General features: G+C 39.2%; 1 protein-coding gene across 1 annotated transcript in view; it reads right to left on the bottom strand.

Annotated features, from left to right (window-relative positions):
- The window catches only part of LOC125009669 (desmoglein-2-like), a 50,260-nt gene extending 38,779 nt beyond the window's left edge, over positions 1-11,481 (bottom strand). Inside the window, exons 1-6 of the mRNA XM_047587819.1 lie at positions 11,294-11,481; positions 7,764-7,889; positions 7,290-7,445; positions 4,741-4,879; positions 3,340-3,509; positions 2,889-3,023 (exon numbers count right to left, since the gene is read on the bottom strand). Coding sequence (XP_047443775.1) covers positions 2,889-3,023; positions 3,340-3,509; positions 4,741-4,879; positions 7,290-7,445; positions 7,764-7,889; positions 11,294-11,347 — 780 coding nt within the window. The 5' untranslated portion in view covers positions 11,348-11,481. The remainder of the gene's footprint in view (positions 1-2,888; positions 3,024-3,339; positions 3,510-4,740; positions 4,880-7,289; positions 7,446-7,763; positions 7,890-11,293) is intronic.
- Positions 11,482-24,475: the final 12,994 nt, after the last annotated feature.

Consider the following 24,475-nt stretch of genomic DNA (forward strand, 5'->3'; position numbering starts at 1 on the left):
TGCAGAGCTGAACACTTCAGACACTCTTTTGTGCCCACTGCCATCAGACTGTACAACAGCAGTGTGAACAGCACACAGCTCTGACCTCACTGAGCCCGTACGTAGCATACTTACACTGTCACCTTATCCAAAACTGCTGTCACTTTGTGTACTGTACTTTTTGCTGCTTGTTGCCTCTTGTCTTGTTTAATGTTTAATGCTGTGGTCCTATTTCATTTCTTTATTTTTTAAATTTCTTTCTGGTCACTGTTGTGTTGCTGTAACACTTGAATTTTCCCAACAGGGATCAATAAAGTACTATCTTAATCTTAATCTCAATGATATGGCGGTCATGTTCCAGGGTGGGATGATTGGTTCTTAGTTGGTCATGTGTATTTATGGGGCCATGTTAGATACAAATAACCAATATTCACCGATAGGGAAAGTGGAAATAACAGAGAATAAAGCTCAGCCTATGGCTGCAGCACAGGATTGGGAAAAAATGGGGGAAACGGTGGAGAACAAAAACACAGCAAGTCATGGAGGCAGAAGATTTAAAGGAAGAACAGGATGTCAACTGATTTCTCCTATTATGTGAGGTGAATATCAGTGTCTCTCTTTGACATTTGTTAAGATTTTATAGTGGGTTTTCGCAGAGAGGCCACTTTATCACTTTATTAGGTACACCTTGCTAGTAAAAACTTGGCTGTTGTTTACACCAAATTCTGACCCCGCCATCCGAATGTCGCAGCTGAAATCGAGACTCGTCAGACCAGGCAACGTTTTTCTAATCTTCTATTGTCCAATCTTGGTGAGCCTGTGTGAACTGTAGTTTCAGTTTCCTGTTCTTAGCTGACAGGTGTGGCACCTGGTGTAGTCTTCTGCTGCTGTAGCCCATCTTATTCAAGATTCAACGTGTTGCGCGTTCAGAGATGGTATTCTGCATTCCTTGGTTGTAACGAGTGGTTATTTGAGTTAGTGTTGCCTTTCTATCATCTCGAACCAGTCTGCCTATTTTCCTCTGACCTGTCACATCAACAAGACATTTTCGTCCACACAACTGCCGCTCACTGGATATTTTCGCTTTTTCCGACAATTCTCTGTAAACCCTAGAGATGGTCGTGCGTGAAAATCCCAGTAGATCAGCAGTTTCTGAAATATATTAGTAAGAATATGAAGAATATGATGCCTCTCACAGAAGCACCATTTATGTTGGGGATTGTACACTGCCTCCTACAGACAATGCCGATCAAGGTTATGCACTATAAATCTGCTCTATTTGACATAGAGGGTACTATTTACAGTGCACGCAGGCAGATTATTGGCTATCAAATTAGTAAAATATTAATATAGAAATATTAATCGTTATTATTAAAAAAAAAGTTTAATTAACATTAAATTCACCTCGGGGCACCAGGCAGCCAATTTACCAAAAATTTGTCTCAAAAGGTGGGTATGCTAACTATTAACACAGGACCCACAATGACCATTGCAGAGTTACTCTTACAACTTCACATGAGCATAGGATAGCTGTGTCTTTGCAGAAGGGAGTATGTGGGTTTGGAGAGTTCTATGTGCCATCATAGACTGGGAGATGACCAACACCAACAGCTCTCGTGTATCCCCAAACCATGATACTGCCTCCACCATTTTTGACAGTAGATACTGTACATGCTGGAGATAATGCTTCACCTGGCCTTCTATACCCTCACATTAGCAGGAGGAAGATAAAGCTGGAAACTGGACTCATCTGACCACAGAATCTTCTTCCAGTTCCTGACTGTCTGGTTCTTGTGTTCTTGGGGTTAACCTCTGTCTCTCATTGATCAGGGGCTTATTGACAGCATTGTAGGACCTTAAGCCATGATCTAAAAGTTGACCATGTACACTGCAGGTGGAACACTGGACACTAGTTTTAGGTGTTTCAGTCTTCAATCTTTCCTGTGTTAGGTTAATTGTTTTTGCCATTTTTGTCTCTGAAGATATAGACACGAACCACAGCAACAGAAAAATTTAACCTTTCATAAAAAGCACAGCCTTCATTACTGGATGGAACCAATCAATTTCAAATTTTTAACAGCTGTTTTAGAATTTGTTTATTATTTTGTCTGTGACTGTACTAAAAGAAATTGCACTTGAAGACCTAAGAGTGATTCTTAAAGCATCATTTCAAAAATGCATAGGGTGTCCAAAAACTTTTTTTTCCACCACTGTAACATAGTGGGACAGATCTTTCAATCTAGAAAGCAAAGGCAGAAGACAAAACCTTCATCGTTTGGGCATTAAAGAAGGCAGCAGCTAAGGATGGCCTGATCTGATAATAATAATAATAATAATAATAACAATAATAATAATAATAATAATAATAATAATAATAATAATAAAAATAAAAATAAAAATAAAAATAATAATATATTGATCCCACAAGGGCCCATATTCCTGCTGTCTCTCAGATGGATTTGTCTTGTTTTTGCACCTTTAGTACGGCCTCTTTCTACACATGTTTGGAATTTATAGCCATAGATTAAAAATGAAAATTCTACACATGGAAACAACTGCTTTGCCACTGGCTTAATTGATCAAGAAATAAAGGAATATCACCTTTGAGCCCAGAAAATGTATAAAAATGAATGAAAGTAATACTTAAATGTATTTACCTCAAATTAAAACTGAGAATCAATTATTTTAATAATTAATTAGTAACTAGTTACTGATATATTCGTAAGTAAACATTCTATTTTTATTTTACAAATATATGAGTGCATTTAATTGTATTTGCAGGATGAGCAACTATTTCCACAGCTAGATGCCACCTCATCTTCTGATACTGGTTCATGATCTCTAGTATAGCACTGAATCGTATGTGTGTCTGTGTGAATATATTGTACAGCACAGGCCATATTCTGTACCTCAGATTTTTCCAATGTGGGAATGTTGTCATTGATGTCCAGGACTTTGATCTCCACAGTTCCTGTTCCTGTTAGCCCATCTGCTGCCCCTCCCATATCAGTTCCTTTTATAACCAGTTTGTAGAAATCATATGTCTGTAAAAACAGCAAATCAACAGTAAAGATTACACACACAGCCTCCTGTTAATAGATGAAATGTGGTCATACTGTGCATGTGGTGACAAAAGCTTGAAACATTATATGTCAGTCAAATTCAGCAGTCTTGCCGGAGTGAAAGAGTAGACAGTGCAAAATAGTGGTGATTATTATGAATTTCAGGGAATACAAGAAAGTAATTAAAGTCCTCTCATCACAGCACAATTAAGTGAGTTGAAGTGTAAATAATTTATTGTGACCATACCTCACTAATGTTAAAATGCCTTTTTGCATGTGCACTGAGAACTAGCCTCACCTCTCTGTCCAGAGTGGGCTCTTTGACAAACAGTTTGCCTGTCTTTTCTTCTAGGGTGAACATGTGACCTGTGCCTTCTGGCTCCTGACTGATGATACTGTAGGAGATCTCAGCATTAGCTGTTCCAGATTGGTCGTCATCTTTACCCTTGAGCTGCATAACAAATGTTCCTGTAGTGGATTACAACAGGCCAAGATCATTTTAGCGGGAATCCATCAGACGAGTGAGTAAAACAGCACCAAGTATACAATACAGTACCGTAAACAGTATTTTACTGCAAGTCTCAAGTTATAATTGTCCTTGAATCATTGGTCTTAGATCTGAAGCATTGTTTCTCTAAGATTCGAAGAACTATTAATGAGAGTTTAACATTATTAATCTCTAAACTATTTGCTTCATGATGAATAGTACTGGCACCATAAACAATGTCATCACACTCTAAAGTTATGGTTAAATGACTGGAGCTAAATACAAGGCTTTGTGTTTAAAGTGTCCACGTTTTTTTTTCCACATTCCAACTTAGAAACATGAACACCAAAGACACTCGTTTAGGAAAACAAGAGGGACGCCAAAATCCTCCTCGTGACAGTAGCTGGGCTTACATGGAGATTTTTTTCTCATTTCGATTGAAGGTTTCAGGTCAGCTGTTAACAGACGTGAGACATGCGCAGATCGATGAAAACATCCTGTTCTTCTTCTTCTTCTTTTGAATCGCGGTTGGCAAACAACCTTCAGGTGCACCTACTGAAATGGAGTGTGGATCTGGATAATTCAGTTCAATTCAATTTTATTTATAAAGCGTCAATAACAATAAAAATCGTCTCAAAACACTTTACAAAAACTGGCCTGAAACCTCCAGAGCAAGCCTGAAGGTGACGGTGGCAAGGAAAAACTCCTTGAGCCTTGCACAGAACCCAGTTCATGCAGCTTCAATAAAATTTTGATGGGCCTTTTTAAACAGTTCGGTATTTCCATTTCTTCTGCCGTCTAAGTGTGCGAAACATTTACAGAGTTATTAAAAATAAGCTCTCCACAGCGCCGCAGACCAGTTGAGGAAACGTCACTCGAACGTCACTGTGCATTTATGTCAAGACATAAATGTCAAGACATAAATGTGATTCCGTTTCACATTCCGATTCATAGTTTACATGACTTTCGATCAGTTTGGGAAAAGGAATATTCTACCCCCGTGAAACCGAGTGTTTGGGCTTCTAAATCTATTGTAATTGGAGTACATGTCTCCATGTAAACCCAGCTAGTGATAGGTGGTGTTACCTTCGTGGCAACTTGAAACACAAGTGAGTACTTGTGACACTGTAGTATCAGCATCTGTCATTTCCTCTGCAGTAAAACGATAATGGCCTTAGTGAGGAAAAAACTGTAATTAAAGTTAAGCATTACCTTCTTTGCTTGCCTCTGAGATATTTCCAGTTTGCAGCTCAAAGTAAGGGGCGTTGTCATTCTGGTCCAGTACTGTGACTGTCAGTGGGATGTCATCCTCTGCTGTGGTCCCATCAGTATATTTAGCAATTCCTGTTAGCTGCATGATGTTATAGGACAGGTGCAGACAGGTTCAATAATTACAGGTATAACAGTAATATAGTTATGCATATGTAAACCAAAAGAAATTTGATAAAAACCTCAACAAAAACAATTTTATTTTTAGAATCACACCTTTTGGAATTTATTAGCAGATGCAGTTTGTACTGAACAAACTTAGTATATTGCATGAAAAGATCAAGGCTCAATGAGTGAACGGGATTATTTTGTTTTTACTCCAGGTACTCTAGTTCCCTCCCACCTTCAAAAGACATCCTTGTTAGTTTGATTTGTGATTCTAAAGTGTTTGTCTCTGTGATAGCCCTGTAATGGTCTGGCGATTTGTCCAGGTTGTACCCTGCCTCTCTCCCAACCTCTACGACCCTAGTGAGGATAAGCGGTTCTCTCCTCCTTGAACTGTCACCTTACCGTGGTGGATCCTAGTGGCTATGCTGTCCGGGATATTTTGCCCCCTACGCTGAAGGGTCAGACAAAGGACGGTTCAGAAGACCCTGAAATTGGGGGTTACCAGGGACCCATCCTGGATCCAGCCCAGGGACTGGGGCATATGGATGATCACCTGGTGGCCAGGCCTTCGCCCATGGGGTCCGGCCAGCCCAGCCTAAACTGGATGCATGTGCTCTCCTCCCCGTGGGCCCACAACTTGCAGGAGGAGCATGAAGGCACGGTGCTCTGCGGATCAGGTAGCAGACCAAGGTGGGGGCCTTGGTGGTCTGCTCCTGCGTTATGGAAGCTGGCTGTTGGAACATGGAACGTCACTTCTTGGTGGGGAAAGAGGCATCCTGTAGGAGTGCTCTGGGACTATGGGGTGGATGGCCCCTTGCTAAGTGCCATTCAGTCCCTGTATAAAAGGAGCGCGAGTTCAGTCCGTGTAGCCAGCTGTAAGCCGGACCTGTTCCTAATGACAGCTGGACTCCACCAGGCCTGCCCTTGTCACTGGTTCTGTTGGTAACTTTTATGGAACAGGGTGACCGAATGAATATTGTATCCAATGTAAAGTGAGTGTCTTTGATAAAGTGTTATATAAAACCAATGGATTACGATAATGCAGCAGTTTTCGGAATCAGAAAATCTTTTTCTTATCCCCGAAGGGCAATCTGGAGGGCGAAGAGCAAAGAGGAGCAAGAGAATAAAATCACAAAAAGAATAAAATCACAGAAGTGGATGGCCAAAAACAGCATATTATGTACAATGGAAGGCCTTCTGCCAGTAACAGAAGAGTGAGATGAATTGTGGAAAATAATATAAAGGGCAATATGTAAAAAATGTAAAACAGCAGATAAAGAATGGCGAGGTGTGGATAAAATTAAAAGTGACAATGTGATTAAAGTAATCTTGTAATATTGCACATAAGGACATGTGGTATTGCACTTGAGTATTGCACAAGAAAACTTAAGTTATTGTAACTAAAAATCTCAATGTTTTCTCACAATATGAGCCATTACTACATTATGAGCTGTTATTACATTATGAACAGCACCAGTAAGGCTCATAATGTAATAAGTTATTACATTGTCACATTATGTGCAAAACCATTAATACATTATGTGCTCATGATTTCATTACATTATGAGCTGATTATTACGTTATGAACTTTTATTACATTTAAGTTATTACATTATGAGCCATTATTACATTTTGAGTTGCTACAGCTGAGTACTTAAAATTAATTATTTAATTCCATCATTTTCACTTTATTTCAGTTCATTTGGGTAAAGTTTAGTTAATTCAATTTTATCTTTACATTATAAGTTAACTCAAGACACGTTTCTGGTTGGTTTTGTCTTGGAGTATAATGGCATTCAAACTGCACAGAAGAAAAACATGATAACCAGCAGAAAATACGTAATGTGATACTCTCACGGAATACCACAATTTATTTTTTGCATCTGCTCTGAGTTTGGGTTATTTCCTTACTCAGACTTACAGAGCAGACTCTCTTTTTAGAGAGTAGTAGTTTTGTGTGTGTGTTTGTGTGAAATCTCAGTCCCCAGAAATTTGTTGTGATTATGTTTCACACCAGCTGGCATGGAAATCTGTAATGACACACTAATGTGTTATGAAGCAGTGCGCCCCAACCCCTGGGCCATGGACTGGTACCGGTCTGTGGTACCGGGCCACACAGAAAGAATACATAACTTACATTATTTCTGTTTTATTTAGTATCTAAGTCTGAACGACATTTTATTTTGGAAAATCAATGGATTCTCTCTGTCCGTGGCTCAAAAAAAGTTCGGGGACCGCTGTTATAAAGCATGACTCACTCTTGTCTTTTTTCTTTTGCAAATACATTCATTTGAATACAGATTTTCTTAACAGCAGCAAGGTTTGGAAGTTTGACTAGCATTAACATACATAACCACAAAAAGCTTGGTTAAAGAAAGACTTACATTGTAGGATGGGTATTTTTCCCGGTCCAGAGTATCAGTTATCCGTACAAACCCGGTGTTATGATCCACCACAAAAAGGTTGAAGGGTGGTTTGTCCGCTCCTGGTCCAGAGAGATAATACTCCACCTTTGCATTTTGGTCTTTATCTGAGCGAATCTGAAATCAAAACCACTTACCATTATTTGGTTTCTTTTGACGAAATGAGTCCATATTCACAATTTGTCAGAACATTGAACAGATGCTGTTGAATATAAACCGCACTGAAACTTTAGTAATTTGTTCAAGAAGGAGCTGAAGAAAGATTATAGAAATCCTTTAGAAATTTCCAGCCACAATAGAACCCCACTGTGGTGTTTGTTTGATTTACTGCTCGTTTGTCATTTGGGATGCCATGCTTTTCTTTTCTTTGTGGGCAATACAGACATTTTCACAGACATTTTGTGGGCAATATTTATTTTGTATAAGCCAAAATACCTTTGCAATAAATTCCAAATGCGTGTAGTCAGTATTCTCCATCAGCTTGGAAGGGGGAAGGATCCACTCTCTCCTCTGCCTCCTCAGTGTCTTTTGCCTCTCCTCTTTGTCATCAGCACTAACCATCTAAAAACATATGAAAAGTAGTTGTGAGTACTATAATGTGCAAGTCTGTACAATTGGTGTATACCATGTCTTCACAGCAGTTGGTATCTTAGCAGCTCCAATACTCATCAGGGTCTACATAGGAGGTTCTCAGGCACAGTATGCTGTAGGTTTACAAAACCACTTTTCTTCAACAGAAGTGCAGAAATACCAGTTGTTGATGGGAGCAGTAAGTTCACACCAGGCTTGTTTAGTCCACTTGAAATGGAACTTTTCTTTGGTGCAGACCTTTTGGGTAGGTGTGAAAACAAATCAGCATACCCTGGTGCGGATCAAAGAAGTGAACCGAGTCCCAGCTGCAGAGGTGGTCTCGGTTCACTTGTTGGGTCTGCACCACAGTCCGTAACGAACCCTGGTACGCTTCGTTTGTCCTGTGAATGCAAACCGAACCTTTTCCGAACCAAATGCAACATCTGAGCGCCTTTTTGGATTAAACAGGCTTCTGCTTGTAACAGTTCACTATGCACACTTTTCAGGACAACAGTACCATTTAATGTAATTAATATTTCACAGAAAAACTGACCCTGCCTTTGAAACCACCAATACAACACACAAAAACCCAGCACGTGTAGGACTTCCCGCATTTAATTAACAGAAATAATGTCCCTTTTTACATTATGTAAATTCAGAATAATTCCAAATATAATCATTAACACACCATCAACAAACCTAAAAAGGTTATTCTTCACGGAGCTACTGGCGACATGCAGCCACTGTTTCAGGCAAATTTCTCCAAAATAGATAAATTAAATTAAATTTATATTCACAGGGACTAAGTGAAATAAAAATGTTGTTTTTTTTTTTTTTTCCTGTCACATCAACATGAAATGTCATTAGCGAAGTTCACAAGTAGAAGATGGTATGTCAGTTTTTGGGGTTCAATTACGTGTTTGTAGTTGGCTCGTGAGGTGGGTGCTCTGTTTTTGTTATGACTTTTCTAAAAAGTACGTTTGGAAAAATACTGACATGGATAATGCTCTCATTGCAGGTTCAAAATGGTAATTCAGCTTCCTGTGATTGCAGGGCTGCTACTGAGTTGAAAGTGACAATGGGTCCAAGAATCTATTACACTCAATTAATCATAACTAGACTGTAGGACCAATACCTGTGGCTCGAGCGTTCCCAATGCTGGGGATGAGTGGAAGTCTGGAAAACTCAAGTTGTCATAAACGACAAGTCATGCAGTGACAATATTTCTGCACAAAAGAAATATTCTCCATAACTATAATTTAAATGTAATATTAAAATGAACCTAAATAAACTAAGAAAATATTAAACACCTTGTGACTAAGTATCCTCATATTTTGAACCATTAGCCCACATCAAAATTTTTTATTCTAATATTTTAGTAAGCCCAGAACATTAATAACATAACATAATGGGTTACACAGTTCTTTTAACCCAAGATCACGTGTAGCAGCTCATGATCCTCCTGTTCTCTTTATTCTCATTTAACCTATTTTTGTGCAATACATTTTTACTTCTGCTGCTGTATATTTTTTATATTTATTATATTTTCAATTCTCTTGTAAATTGTACCTTTTGAACTATTTTGCATATACTTTGTGTCTGCACTGAAAAGGAGAATTATACACTGTATAATGACAATAAGGGTCATTCTATTCTATTCTATTCTATTCTATTCTATTCTATTCTATTCTATTCTATTCTATTATATGAAGTGGTCAAAACATAACAAACTCCCTCCAAAGCAGTTGCACAGGGGTGCATTCTGGTGCAGTTGCTGGCAACCATCCCTTATTTAAAACTTTAAAGTTTCAAATCAGTTTAAATATTAAGTCGGTGTAAAGAAAAACAACAAAAAAAAGACATTTACAGGCAACACTTTGTCTGGTGAAAAGTTTGAACTGGGGCTAGTTTCCTACTTTCTGGTTAATAAAATCTTACTTCAAATTGCAGGAAATATCATATCATAGGTATCATTAAGAGTTATAAATTCATATTATTATGTATTTATTATATATTATAATAAATACATACAGTGGCGTGTAAAAGTGCTTGCCCCCCTCCTGATTTCTTATTTGTATTGCACGTTTGTCACAACTAAATGTTTCAGATCATCAAATTTGTTTAAATATAAGACAAAGATAACACAAGTAAACACAAAATGCAGTTTTTAAATGAAAGTTATTATTATTAAGGGAAAACAAAATCCAAACCTTTGGAAAAAGTGATTGCCACCCCTGTTAAAACATAACTGTGATTCATAACACTTGAGTTCAATTTCTGTAGCCATACCCACCCCTGATTACTGCCACACCTGTGAAGTGAAGTAGACCAAAAGATCCTCAAAACCTAGACATCATGCCGAGATCCAAAGAAATTCCGAACAAATAAGAAAGAAATTCACTGAGATGTATTAGTCTGGAAATTATAAAGCCATATCTACAGCTTTGGGACTCCAGTGAACCACAGTAACAGCCATTATCCACAAATGGCGAAAACATGGAACAGTGGTGAACAACATCCAAAGAACTGCAGGCCTCACTTGCCTCAGTTAATAACTGACTGCTCCATGAAAAAGAGACTGGACAAAAATGGTCTGCATGGCAGAGTTCCAAGATGAAAACCACTGCTGAGCAAAAAGACCATAAAGGCTCATTTCAGTTTTGCCAGAAGACATGACAAAACAGAAGACTTTTGAGATGCTCTGACACCTTAAAGGGGCAGTTCATGTTGGAGAACCTTCCACTGTGGCTGAATTACAACAATTCTGCAAAGACGACTGGGCCCTAATTCCTCCACAAAACTCATTGCAAGTTATTGCAAACACTTGATTACAGCTGTTGCAATGTGGCCCAACCAGTTATCTTAGGAAAACAAAGTTTTCAGGAGACCTGAGACCTGATGACAAGAAAGCTAGAGCAAATATCTAGTGTATTTCCCTGTGTGCAAACTTTAAGTTTGGTTGTTGTGATGAGCTTCACACTGAACATTTAAAAGACATGCCTATGTTGCCAATTTTATACCCCTGCCTTCACAACTGCACAGTAGTTCTATATGTTTTGCCCATTTCCCCCCTCACCTCATAGCTTCTCTTTAGGTCGTTAAAGTATACGCTTTCACTTATGTGGTACAGAATCTAAAGATATTGCCATTTAATAGTTTTCTGTGTCATAAAACCAAAAGGACAGGAAATATTTTTTGCAATGATGAGTGTCATCATTGCAAAAATTTTAAATAATAAATGATACCAGTGCAGCATTTTATATTTATGCGTGACAATAAAAAAACAATAAAGTCCACTGAAAGATTAATCACTCTTGTATCAATAGCTTCCGTCATGGACTGCAAAACTCCCTGAAAAGGTGAAAGTTGTAGGTAACTTCAGGATATATACTCACCAAGGCCAGCACTAATAAAATCAGACCCACTTCTGCGAGGAAGACCCGAGCCATAAGGACAAGAAAGCTACAGCTTATATCTAGTGTATTTCTTTGTGTGCAGACTTTACGTTGGGTTGCTGTGATAAGCCTCTTACCCCTGCCTTCACACCTTTACACCTGCACACCACTCCTATATGTCCTGCCCATTTCCCCCATTGCCTTGTTTCATGTGTGGTTTTGTAATTTCAACTGTCATATTTTGCATGTTTCTCAAAGGAGTGTCTGTTCATTGCTATGTAGTTTGAAATGTTAAGCAAAAGCCTCAGGGTTGACAAGGCTGACAAGGACAGACATGTCGAGCACACTGAGAAAACACTGCAATATCCTCGGCAAATATTATTAGAGCCCGGCAAAAGATTCTTTTCTAAGAAAATTACTTTTTTAATGTCAGTGTGTTTTTACATTGCACTGATATTGCACGCTGTCTATATGAAAACACTCCATTGGTATGAAGATTAAATCATCACGTTTGTATGTTTCTCAAGGTGTTCTTGTTTGCTGTGATCTACTTTTGAACAGTAAAGGCCCGGGGTGTACACCTGACAAAGCTGACACGAACAGACATGTAGAGCAGTTTTCTGAGAAAAGTACTTACTATGCTGTTTCTAAAATACAAATAGTTTATGTTTTTGAAAGAATTAGTTGGTTCATCAAGAAAGCACTGTATCAGGCAGTATAAAGTTAGGATGACTTCTTTAATTTTAATGGAGATTCCGATCAAACTTTCTGACACTGGGCAGCACATTTCACTCCAGACTGTCTCAATAGTCTCGAGATTTCATTTTATCCTGCATAGATTCAAAACACCCTGTGCCAGATGCTGGACACTGTGGTCCATGTTCATCGTGTTACACACCACGATACCAAACAGCACAGTGATTACTTTTCATTAATTGCAAATTACAGGGCACACCTTTGCCCTGTAACCCAAAAGACAGAATATACACTTTTTACTCATAGCCATTAAATCTCAGTCTAGCATAAATTGTTGTTTGATCAGCAAAGATCTGGTTAACAGTGTTTCTGACTGCTCTAAGCAAAGGCAATGATTAAAAAACCTAGTCTTTACTTAAGGACCTGGAGAATGCTTTGACTGAGAAACAGAGTAATCTTGTACTGAAACAAGTGAAGCATGAGACCTGAAATGTCAAATAAATGAAATATACAATAAAATGGATGGATGGTTTAAGATAGAACAGGGCTTGCATGTCCATTTAGTGTTATGGAATTATTGTCACTATAGAATACAGAGTCCAAAATCAGACTAGAAAAAATAAATAAAAAATCCTACACATAAACAGAGTTCCTCAATTCTGCACATATTCTGCACTCATGTTTCATTAGGAAGATATTCAGTTCAGTTCAGTTGTTATTTACATGGAGTCAATAATAATACAAACTGTCTCAATACCAGGCCTGGAATTTCATCATTTTATGGGCAAGGCCACTTGGCCAGGACACCAAGGTCATGAAATAAAACAATGATTTTAAGTTCACATCTGCAATGAATTTATTTTAAGGACTAATGACACTTCTGAGGAAGACTGGCATTTCAGTCGAACTATCAGGCAGGTAAAGAAACATCTCCTACTACACTATTATGTCTGCAGATGAGAAAATATTGAACGTATCTAACCTTATTAATGCAACACTCACTTCAAAAACTATAAAACTTATCAAACCTATTTCCTTCCATAATTTTTGTTCAATTGATGCAGAATGCGCATGAGAATCTTGAGACTGTTCTACTACACAGACTTTTGATTAATCAAAATTGATCCTGGAGTGCATCAAAATGTTTGTCTGTAAACGGAACATATAGTCTATTAGCATGCAGGCTACTGATTAACCCATAAGAGCCCAGACCGATTTCTCAATCAAGGAAAATTATTGAGGAAATAAAATGAACTAAATAGACAACAACAACAAAAAAACATTTCTGACCTTTTATTTTTAAAAATAGCCCTCTCATGTCTCAGGATCTGAAATATTAAATTACAAGTAAATTTGCAGAACACTGCAACACTGGCAGTAACAAAACAGTGCTAACTGCATAGATTAAAAAAGTGGTTATGAACAGCCAGCGCATGCCACGTATCATATTATGGCAGGAACAAGCAGTAGTAACTTCCATGACCTTAGCTTGAAACTTGTCAAAGGAAAAACTTGACAGCAAGCTAATTAGCGTTCGTCACAGGCTATAGTCAGTACTTGGCAAGTTAAAAGTGGGCCAACGTTGTAACAACATAACATTACTATACAAGCAATGCTTATTTAACAGTAACAAACTTAGGCCCTATATGTTGAAATTCCTGTCTTATACCGCTTTGAAAATCGCAGGTCGACCCGGGTCGACTTGCTTTTGGTGATTTCACATCGGCAGAAGCGCAGTTTGTTGATGACCAGAATAATGGACCGGTCAAGCCCCCGCACCTACAAAAGGCTGCCAATATTAGAATAAATCACTGTGTCCTGCAGAGAGCCCGATATCTGCCGCCAAATCTCCCTGGATGGAGAGCTCTGCCATGTTCGTTAAATAAGTGTGAGATATTGCTAAGGGTCATGTAACACAGACCAAAACTTATTGTTGAGCTGAAGCTTCTACAATGATACAGTCTGTCAGGCCGTAGAGTGACAAAATCATCAACATCAGATCAAAAACCCGGGTCGACACGGCATTCCTGTTCACATAGAAGCCGCATCGAGCCAAGCCCATAAAATCCTTTTACATCCAGTGGGGGCAGATTCGGTCTTTAATTTATCACACAGTCTTGTCTCAGTCAACTTTTTCCCTCTCTTCAGTGAAAATTCAACGCCACAGACACGGACACAAGTGGGTGGGGTTGCGTTTGATCAAGTCTCCTGGTTAGCTGGTGAGAGATTGGTGTCAAACTCTTATTATAGCCCGTCTGAGCGGTTCATGCCAGACTCGCATCAGATCTACCACTGATGAGTTGCCCAAAAAGAATCCAGAACGTCATCAAAAGACGTATTTTCTCAATATACGCTGGTGGTGTTAAAGTCGTGTTGACAGTCAAGAGGCAGACTACAAAGCTGCAAAACTGCAAGGCATCAAGGCCACGGTGGCCTTATGGCATTTATTGTTTTCAAGGGCACAAGGCCAAATTGAAAATATACAAGACATAGCTGATGATCTTATGTTATAGTTTGAGTTTGAGAGTACAAAAGGAATCGTGTGCAGGTTGGAGAACTGTTCATCTAGGTCAGAGTGGATACCTGCAGACCATTAAGACAGGGCAGATTGATGATTCCACAACAGCAGATGTAGTATGGAGCTCCGCAGACCTGATATGAAGCACTCCAGACACGTTGATCAACATGTGTTAAGGCTAAAGAATAATATGCCAGAATAATTTTGGTATAGACATTGATGAGGTCACTAAACTTAATGTTGAATCGGTGTGCAAGTTTGCTAAAACTATGTTGGACTCTGTAGTTTTCTCTGGTCCCCTGCCCAATCCACTGGTTATCTAGGTGGTATCCAGCCAACGACATGGCCTACGTTGATAATTTGAACTCTTTCTGGGGAAAGCCTGGTCTGATTAGACGAGATGGAGTTCACCCCACCTTGGCGAGTGCTTCTCTTATCTCTAGGAATTCGCCGATTTTATTAACCCCCCAAAACCATGACAACTTAGAGTTCAGCCCAGGTGGCAGAGTTGCAGTCTTACACGCCTCTCTGCCGCTTCTCTAGTACTGTCTCACACCCATAACTCCCCAAACTCCATAGATGTGCTGTCTGCTCCCAGATTTTTTAAATGGAAGAATAACAATAGAGGAGTTATTCATAGGATCCTTATCCAAATCAACACAAATTCACTAGTACAACAGAGCAATAAAAAAATTAAATGTGGTCTTTTGAATGTCAGGTCTCTCTCATCTAAATTGCTTTAAGTGACTGATTTGATGAATGATCATCAGATTGATCTATTTAGTTTGACTGAAACGTGGCTGCAGGATGATGAGTATGTCAGTTTAAATGAGTCCACGCCACCCAGTCATAATAACTATCACATTCCTCGAGGCACAGGCCGAGGAGGAGGAGTGGCAGCAATCTTCCACTCTGATTTATGTATTAATCCTAGACCTAAGCAAAGCTTTAATTCATTTGAATGCCCTACTCTTAGTCATGCTCATCCAGACTTCAAAAAACAATTCTCTTTGTTGTGGTGTATCGCCCACCTGCTCCTTACTTAGAATTTTTAGCTGAATTCTGTGAGTTTCTATGTTTCTAAGTGCTTAGAACAGATACAGTCATTATAGTAGGTGACTTTAACGTCCATGTTGATGTTGGCAGTGACAGTCTTAGCTCTTCGTTTATGTCATTACTAGACTCAGTTGGGTTTTTCTCAGAATGTAAATGGTTCAACTCACTGTTTCAATCACACCTTAGATCTTGTACTAACTTTTGGCATGGAAACTGAAGGTCTAACTATATATTCTCATAACCCCCTACTGTTCGATCATTTCTTTGTAACATTTGAATTTACTATAAGAAATTACACAGAAATTGGAAAGACATTTCATTATGGTAGACACTTATCTGATGATGCCAGATATAAGGAATTAATTCCTTCAGTATCTACCTCAGTTCCTTATGTCAGTGATGTGGATGTCAGCAACCACAATCTAACTCCATCACAAATAGATTATTTTGTTGACAGCACAACAGCATCACTTAGCACAACTCTAAATCTAGTTGCTCCTCTTAAAAAGAAGGTGATAAATTGGAGCTCTATGGTATAATTCACAGTTGGTTAGTTCAAAGCAGGCAGTTCGAAAGCTGGAAAGAATTTGGCATTCCGCTAATTCTGAAGAAGCTCACATAGCCTGGAAAGATAGTTTAACAACTTATAAAAAAACACTCTCCGTAAGATTAGAACAGCATATTATTCTTCATTAATAGAAGAAAACAAGAACAACCCCAGATTTCTTTTCAGTTCTGTGGCCAGGCTGACAACGAGTCACAGCTCTGTTGAGCCATCTATTCCTTCAGCCCACAGCAGTAATGATTTCATGAGCTTCTTTACTGATAAAATTGTTGGCATTAGAGATAAAATTCATAGCACCCTTCCAGCTGTCAAAGATATAAGTACAGTGCCATTAGAAACCTCTGTAGTCAATATTTGGATTCTTTCTTTCTAATTGATCTTACTGGGCTCACTTCAGTTATTACAGCATCTAAACCAACCTTGTCTTGTAGACCCCATCCCGACTAAGTTGCTCAAGGAGGTTTTCCATTAATTAATACCTCCATATTAATTCAGATAAACTTATCTTTTTTAACAAGATATGTGCCCCAGTCTTTTAAAACCGCTGTAATTAAACCATTACTTAAAAAACCCACTCTTGACCCAGATGTTTTAGCCAACTATAGGCCAATATAAAACTTTAGAAAAGTTTTAGAAAGAGTTGTTGCCAATCAGTTGGTTGATCATTTAAACAGGAATGGTTTGTTCCTGGTTTGTTCAGCCAAGTTTTAGAGCTCATCATAGTAAAGAAACAGCTCTGGTTAAAGTAACCAATGATCTCCTCGTGACTTCAGACGATGGATATGTCTCAGTGCTTGTCCTGCCAGATCTCAGTGCTGCATTTGACACTATTGATCACAGTATTCTACTACAGAGACTTGAAAGTGTGGTCTAGATTACAGGAACTGCATTAGACTGGTTTGAATCATATCTGTCAGACAGATTCCAGTTTGTCCATGTATACAATGGATTTTCTGTATATGACAAAATAAGCTATGAAGTTCCTCAGGGTTCTGTGCTAGGACCAATATTATTCACATTATATATGCTTCCCTTAGGCAATATTATTAGAAAGCACGGCATAAACTTCCGTTGCTACGCAGATGATACCCAGCTTTATTTATCCATGAAACCAGATGAAACTTATCAGCTGGTTTAACTCCAAGCATGCCTTGAAGACATAAAGGCTTGGATGACCTGTATTGTTCTACTTTTAAACTCAGAGAAAACAGAAGCATTGTATTTGGCTCTAAACATGTCAGAGATTCATTATCTAATCACCTGGTTTTGTTGGATGGCATTACCTTGGCCTTCAGTACTACTGTGAAAAACCATGGTGTTATATTTGACCAGGATATGTCCTTTAATTCTCACATAAAGCAGGTGACCAGGACTGCTTTCTTTCACCTTCGTAATATCATAAAAATAAGGAAAATCCTTTCTCAGAGTGATGCGGAAAAACTAGTTCATGCATTTGTGTCTTCCAGGCTGGATTATTGTAACTTGTTACTGTCTGGCTGTCCAAATAGCTCTTTAAAAAGCCTCCAATTGATTCAAAACGCAAAATGCAGCAAGAGCACTGACAGGAATTGACAAGAGAGATCATATTGTGACAGTTTTAGCTTCTCTTCATTGGTTCCCTATAAAATCTAGAATTGAATTTAAAATCCTCCTCCTTACATACAAGGCATTGAAAGGCCTAGCTCCATCATATCTGAAAGACCTTATAGTACCATATTGTCCCAACAGATCACTACCATCTCTAACCTGTCACACTGTAAAAAGGTATTTGGGTCATCTGAAGGGACAGTCCGAACTGATAAATATGATACACACTGATCCGCCAGTGGCTGGGGGAAGTCTGGGCTACACAGGGTTCACTTAGGTAGAGTTAGAGAACCGTCTCAAACCCAGTGAAGAGTTAAAGTCATTTAGAGGAGAAAGTGGTCACAAAAGAGTATTTCAGTAGAGGTATCTCCCTTAGGAAACCCCCCAAGAAAATGGAATGGATCAAATCCCCACAGAAAACAGACTTACTGCCTTAACGCGGTGAATTTAAATGTAATCATCTGATAATATCACAAAATAAGGATAATGGACTACATGTATTAAACGTAGCCACGGATAGTCACACGATATACACAAACCCATTAAGACACTTCACCATACAGGTCATACAGGTGACCAGAACCAATGTCACCTTAGCTACTGAAGCAGAAACCAACATTTTCTACTGATACACGGGTGGCATATCTAACAAATATCCCATTTGACGACAAACTAGCACTAGGAACAACAGAGAACTACTGGACTGATTGGATGATATATTCAACACGAGAAATTGGTGAAGCCAATTCCATAGCACGTTCTACTGACAACAATTCAGAACAATTCTATTTAGGCTAAGCTTAACTTCTGACCCCTAGGGTTGCAATGTGACCTAAGCCTGTTTAATACAAAATAAAAGCATAACTCCTTCAACTAATCAATGTAACTCTGAGTTTGTTGTCTCCTTCAATTAAGGACTCTCCCACCAATGATAACTGGTCTGCCAGGTAATTACACCTGTTTTCTATGAGCAGGAATTGGCATGAAATTAAGGACCCTCGGGTGGTGCTCCAATACTATCAAGGCTGAAAACAGTTATTCTGCCTTACGTCAATCAAACTACAAGCAGAGCTGACCTCTGGAGGTGTGTGGAGACCAAAGGCTGAGATCTAAGCTGCCTGCAGGGTGATATGGTAGCTGTGCAATGGTGCGATTACTCATGCCATTCCAATTCTTCGCAGTAGTGAGATTTTAAGCATCTCTCACTAATACTCAATGACAGACAGCCACACAGGACAGCCAGGACGTACGTTTGATAACAGAGTATGCATTGGTGCTATTGGTGTACCTTGAAGGGTTCCTGATGAGTTTAAGGCACATGATCAATGATAGCTGGGTTTGAGTCATTCCTTTGCTAGTGGTTTACAATAAGTTTTTATATAAATTTTATATAAACCAATACATTTTTATTGGTTTAAGTATTTGTATTTTAATCAACAGGATTAACTTAATTAGATGAGATATATGAACAATTAGCTCCAACTTCTCTTATGACACGGGAAACTAGAATGGCTTCGGACATAGAAAAGAGGAGTATGTTACATGTTCGGTACATTGTGTTGCACTTTCATCCCAAACAATACAGCACCTGATGGATCCATTATGAAGGAGCTCAAAGGCCTTAGACTACTCTCCAATGAGATGGCTGAGCGCTCAGAGATTAATGATCAACCTATGGCCTGTATAGGTCGAGTATCGGCCTGAAGGAGCATCTGACCACCTGGTGTGAGTTGTTCAGAGTTCAGATTTGGTTTACACTTTAGCAGGTGTAAAAGGAGGGATTTGTTAGAATTATTTTTGGATTTTTGTCTAGACGTATGATAATCAGTTGAGTTTCTAGATTCTATTTATAAGTGTGAATATTAATGTAATTAACATTCATATAATCAAATAAAGAATGAGGTCCTAGATAATGGGAGGGTCAAGAGCATCAGCGTTTAAGTTTACTTCTGTAGGGTTGATACATGTTCAGAAAGTAGCAATCAGCTGACTAGGACAGAGCAGGAAGGAAACATATAGCAAGTCTGGGGGGAAAAAACAGAGAACAATGAGGAGCTGTTCTGAAGTGATAAAGTTGCAAAGGAGGGAGTCACACAACTGCACGGGTCAGGCAGATGAGGATGAACGTGGAACAGAGCGTGTGAGGTCTATATCACACAGGAACAGGTAGGACTTTTAACGGCTATGGATGAACACGGGAGATTGGGCTACAAAGCATTTTAGCATTTAAGATTTAAGATATTTAAAGTATGTTAAATGTTAAATCTAAATATAAATGTTGAATCTAGGGGGGTTAGTTAGCTTATTAGCTAAATATTTAGTTTCACCAAGCACTACATTTAACATTTAGATTTTACATTTACATTTAACATTCACATTTGGATGTAACATTTAGTAAATATGATAATACAGTGACTGAAAAATTCACACCTCATTTTTTATTGATTTGGCTCTAAATGTACGAAAAATTGCATGTTCATTTTAACATGCACAACTTCATAAACAGTGCCCCATAGGCCTGCAATTATGATGACCAAGAGGGCTAAGCACTGCAACTTGAGAAAACATGTAGAAATAGACCCAACGAAAAACAAAAACAAACACCTGCAAACACACAAACACGCTGCAACAACTCACATCTGAAATCACAAATACACAAATATGTGCAGGAAATACAGAAATGTGGTGCAAAAACTCACAACACAGCCAATAACAAAAACGCACTGCAACACCTCACAACACCAGCAAATTTGCTGCGAATAGACAAATGCACTACGGGAAGTGCAAATGAAGTGTTCCCAAGTTTACAACTTTTTGAGCTGTTGACATTTGTTACTAGTGAGTGGAAATGAACTGAAACATAACTTGTTCTCTGATGATGATGATTATTATTAGCGTGACCTATAGCTGTGGTGGGTCTCTGGGCCTGCTACACATGTGCTCATTCGGATTCAGAATTAGAATCAGAATTACTTACGTTACAGCAGCTCCTACTCAATGCTTACCAGTGTTAAGAACAAAGAGCAATGTAGGCAATAAGAATAAGTATGAATATTTTTACTCATATTTAGGGAATCCCCTAAATGTATGTGCAGTGCTACCTGCAGCCTTGTACTGGGTCACACAGAAGAATTAATAAGTTCTGCCTAAGAAGGTGTGGACTGTTCTATCATTCGCTCATTATGGGCCCTATCTTTGGCTTGGCTCCTCTATTGGGACACCCTTACCCTCCTGGACTCTCCCATCTCTCCAGAGAGATACACAGGAACCCTCTGAACTCCCTTAATCCTGACTGATTTGACTTGGAAAGCTCTGATCCTACACTCCACCAGTTCCTACCAGCACCACATGCACCACCTCTCTTACCCTGTCCATCCTTCCAGCATCTTTTCAGTCCTTTGTTCTCCCCCTCTGTTCACTGAGGTGTAGCACTGTCTTCCCTTAGGTCACCTAAGCCGCCTTCTCAGCATGTACAGATAAAAGTGGTTTTCTGTGTAATGCTGACAGAGTGTCACTGCTGTGTTTCAACTGTGCTGTGAAAATGAACAAAACAAAGGGTCAGTTGGTAAAATGGGTTAGCAGTTTAATCACCTTGAGCAAGACGTTGAATCCTTAATTGATCCTGATTCTTGGCACTAGTGTGTGAATATGTGTGTGGTGGTGAAAGAGAAATAACTTGTTTTGCATATACTGTGCACTGAGACTGAGACACTTTAAATTATCTGTATATCCTATGTAAATTGGACTGTATATTATTTTCTGTAATTCTTAATACCTTATTCTTATTGTATTTTTAAGATTATTTTGTTTGAGTCTTACTCTTATGTCTATATGCGGTTCATATATATGAACATATGACATATGAATATTATGACCTTCTGTGGCAGGGAGAGTGTGGTGTATCTGATCGGGCACTCGGTGCTCGACTATTAGACTGTGCACTTGAGGTGCGCGGAGTGTGATTGCTTCCATCTGTGGTTATGGAGTTAGGCACCAAGTAAAGACTTCGCTGTTTACAGCCTTGCCTCCGTGTGGATTAGAGTCAGTCAATATATATATTCACAACAATATATAACCACAACATGGTGTCAGAAGACAGAGTTATGGAGTGAGCCGAGGGACTGTGCTAGCAAGCTAAAACCGTTAGCATTCTTCTTAACCTTTATTTAACCAGATACAATCCCATTGAGACTGTGATCTCTTTTTCAAGGGTGACCTGGCCAAGAAGGCGGCAGTTAAATCTTTTAACTGGTCACCAATAAGTTTTTCCAGGATTTTTGCATAACATAACTTGGAAATGGGCCAATAATTATTTGCGTCCAAAGGGTCACCTGCTTTTAGCAAAGAAAGAACGAAAGCAGACTTCCAATCTTTTGGGAGTTTATTGGTGGTTAGGCTAGGATTGAAAATGTGAGTTAAAGGCCCAGCTATATGATTGGCAGCCATCTTCAAGAAAAAAGGGTCCAGTTTGTCAGGACCAGCTGCTTTTTAATATCCAAGCTAGTCAAGGCTTTGCAGACTTCGGATGTGGTCACAGGTTCAAAGTAAAAAGAAGTTTTTGGGAGGCTGGATAGAGCCTCATCCACAAAGTCTATGACCACGTCAGGTTGTAGGTGATAGGGATTTTCCTTGTCAAATAGATGACCAGCTGAGACAAAATGCTCATTCAAGAAAGTTAGCACCGTCAATTTTTTCAGTCAGACAAAAAAATTTGGTAGCTCATTTGGTTGGACAGCACCAGACGTTGACTTTACCACCTTCCAAATTTTCTTTGGATCATTTAAGTTTCTTGTGGTTTCTGTTAGGTAAAACTCTGCTTTTCCCTTCTTGATCATAGACGTATGTTCTGTTAACACCGGACAGCTAAGGCGGGAGGATGGAGCAGTTCAAACCACCGTCACAGCTAATACTCAATGGCAATGTCGCTGAAAACTGGCGCAGATGGGAACAACGCTTTCGCCTGTACATGATTGCTTCAGGTGTGTCAGAGAAGGAGGTTAAAATAGCCATCCTGCTTCATACTATTGGCGAGGAAGCATTAGAAGTGTATAACACACTCTATGTAGTTCCATCTGGAGATGATGATCTATCGATGGAGGATGTAGGATCCTGTGCTTTCCACAGACCCATCACCATATGGCACCGGGAGACAAAGTCCAGCCAAGAGGACATCAGAGAACACAGGTAACTTTCCGGACCAACTGCCATAGGGCCACAGACTGCGGGCCCAAGAGATACCCACCTTTGGAGGGTGTGTGTCTCTTCCAGTTGTGTCGTACAGAATCTAACGATATTGGCATTTCATGCTTTCCAAATAGTTTTCTGTCATAAACACAAAAGTACAGGACAGGAATCGTTTCAATAAAATGTTGCAATGATTGCACCGGGCTACCAGTGCAGCATTTTATGTTTATGTGTATAAAATTTAAACTTTATTTATATAGCACTTTTCCTACAAAAAAAACACAAAGTGGTTCACACCAATAAGAACATAAAACAATTCTTCTTCCACATACAGACATATAAACACACTCACATACACGTGTATGCATACATACACACACACGTCAACATACACACCAAAAGTTCTTAACGAGACATGACGTCTGTGAGTAAGACCCGAGCCATAAGGACAAGAAAGCTAAAGCATATATCTAGTGCATTTCTCTGTGTGCAGACTGTAAGTTGGGTTGCTGTGATGAGCCTCATACTGAGCATTTAAGACACACCCATGTCAACTTTACACCCCTGCGTTCACACCTGCATACCACTCCCCTGTCCTGCCCTTTTCCACCATTGCCTTGTTTCAGGTATGGTTTTGTAATTTCAACCGTCACATTTTGCATGTTTTTCAAAGGAGTGTCTGTTCATTGCTATGCAGTTTGAAAAGTTAAGAAAAAGCCTCAGGGTAAAACACTTGACAAGGTGTCATGTCGGCCAAGGTGTTATGTAGAGTGCAAGGCAAAAACACAAACTTTTTCTGAGCAAAATTATGTTTTCCTAATATACAAATAATTTATCTCCTGCACATGTGCGTCGCCAGACACTTTTTACTGGGGCACGTGCACCGGTAAACACGTGCTGTGCCCCCCTGTAAAATTCCAGATAAAATGTCACTAATGACTCTATTTTTCATCACACACAGTTTATTATCACAAAATAATATACAACATAGGGATCGGCCGATTGTCGGCCGGGCCGATTATCGGCGCAGATATTCGGCATTTTGACGGATATCGGCATCGGCCTTTTCTTGTTTATCCGACGGTCGATAAGAGATCAATTTAAAACTGGATTATTTTGGCTCTGATGCAGCTGTGCCTCTCTGTCTGCTGTCACTACGCTGTTTCCAAACTTTGTCTTACCCACAGCACTATCTGATTGGTTACACGCAGAACTATGGCACGGGTAACAGTCAATCAGCAGCGAAAGCTGTACATGCACATTGCACACACAGACACACACGGCGGAGAGGAGATAAAGTTTTGCCACCGTTGAAAGCCGGCGCTGTTCCTGCAGGATTGATTTCTCAAGGTAAGTTGAGACAGCAGAGTCTTCCACAGTTGTAATAAACATCCCAGTCCTCTACAACTCATAACTACTAGTAAGATTACTGTGAGCCCATTAACGATATAAACACATAAGCGGCAGCTCTGCTCGCTCGCAGTCCTTCCAGACGTGCCTGTTAATCACTCGTAACAAGGTCGCTGATAATATCGATATGGATATGTTCTAAGAATCTTTTTATTAAACATATGCT

This window comes from Mugil cephalus, chromosome 6 (genome assembly GCF_022458985.1).
Source record: "Mugil cephalus isolate CIBA_MC_2020 chromosome 6, CIBA_Mcephalus_1.1, whole genome shotgun sequence".
In the NCBI taxonomy this organism is placed as follows: Eukaryota; Metazoa; Chordata; class Actinopteri; order Mugiliformes; family Mugilidae; genus Mugil; species Mugil cephalus.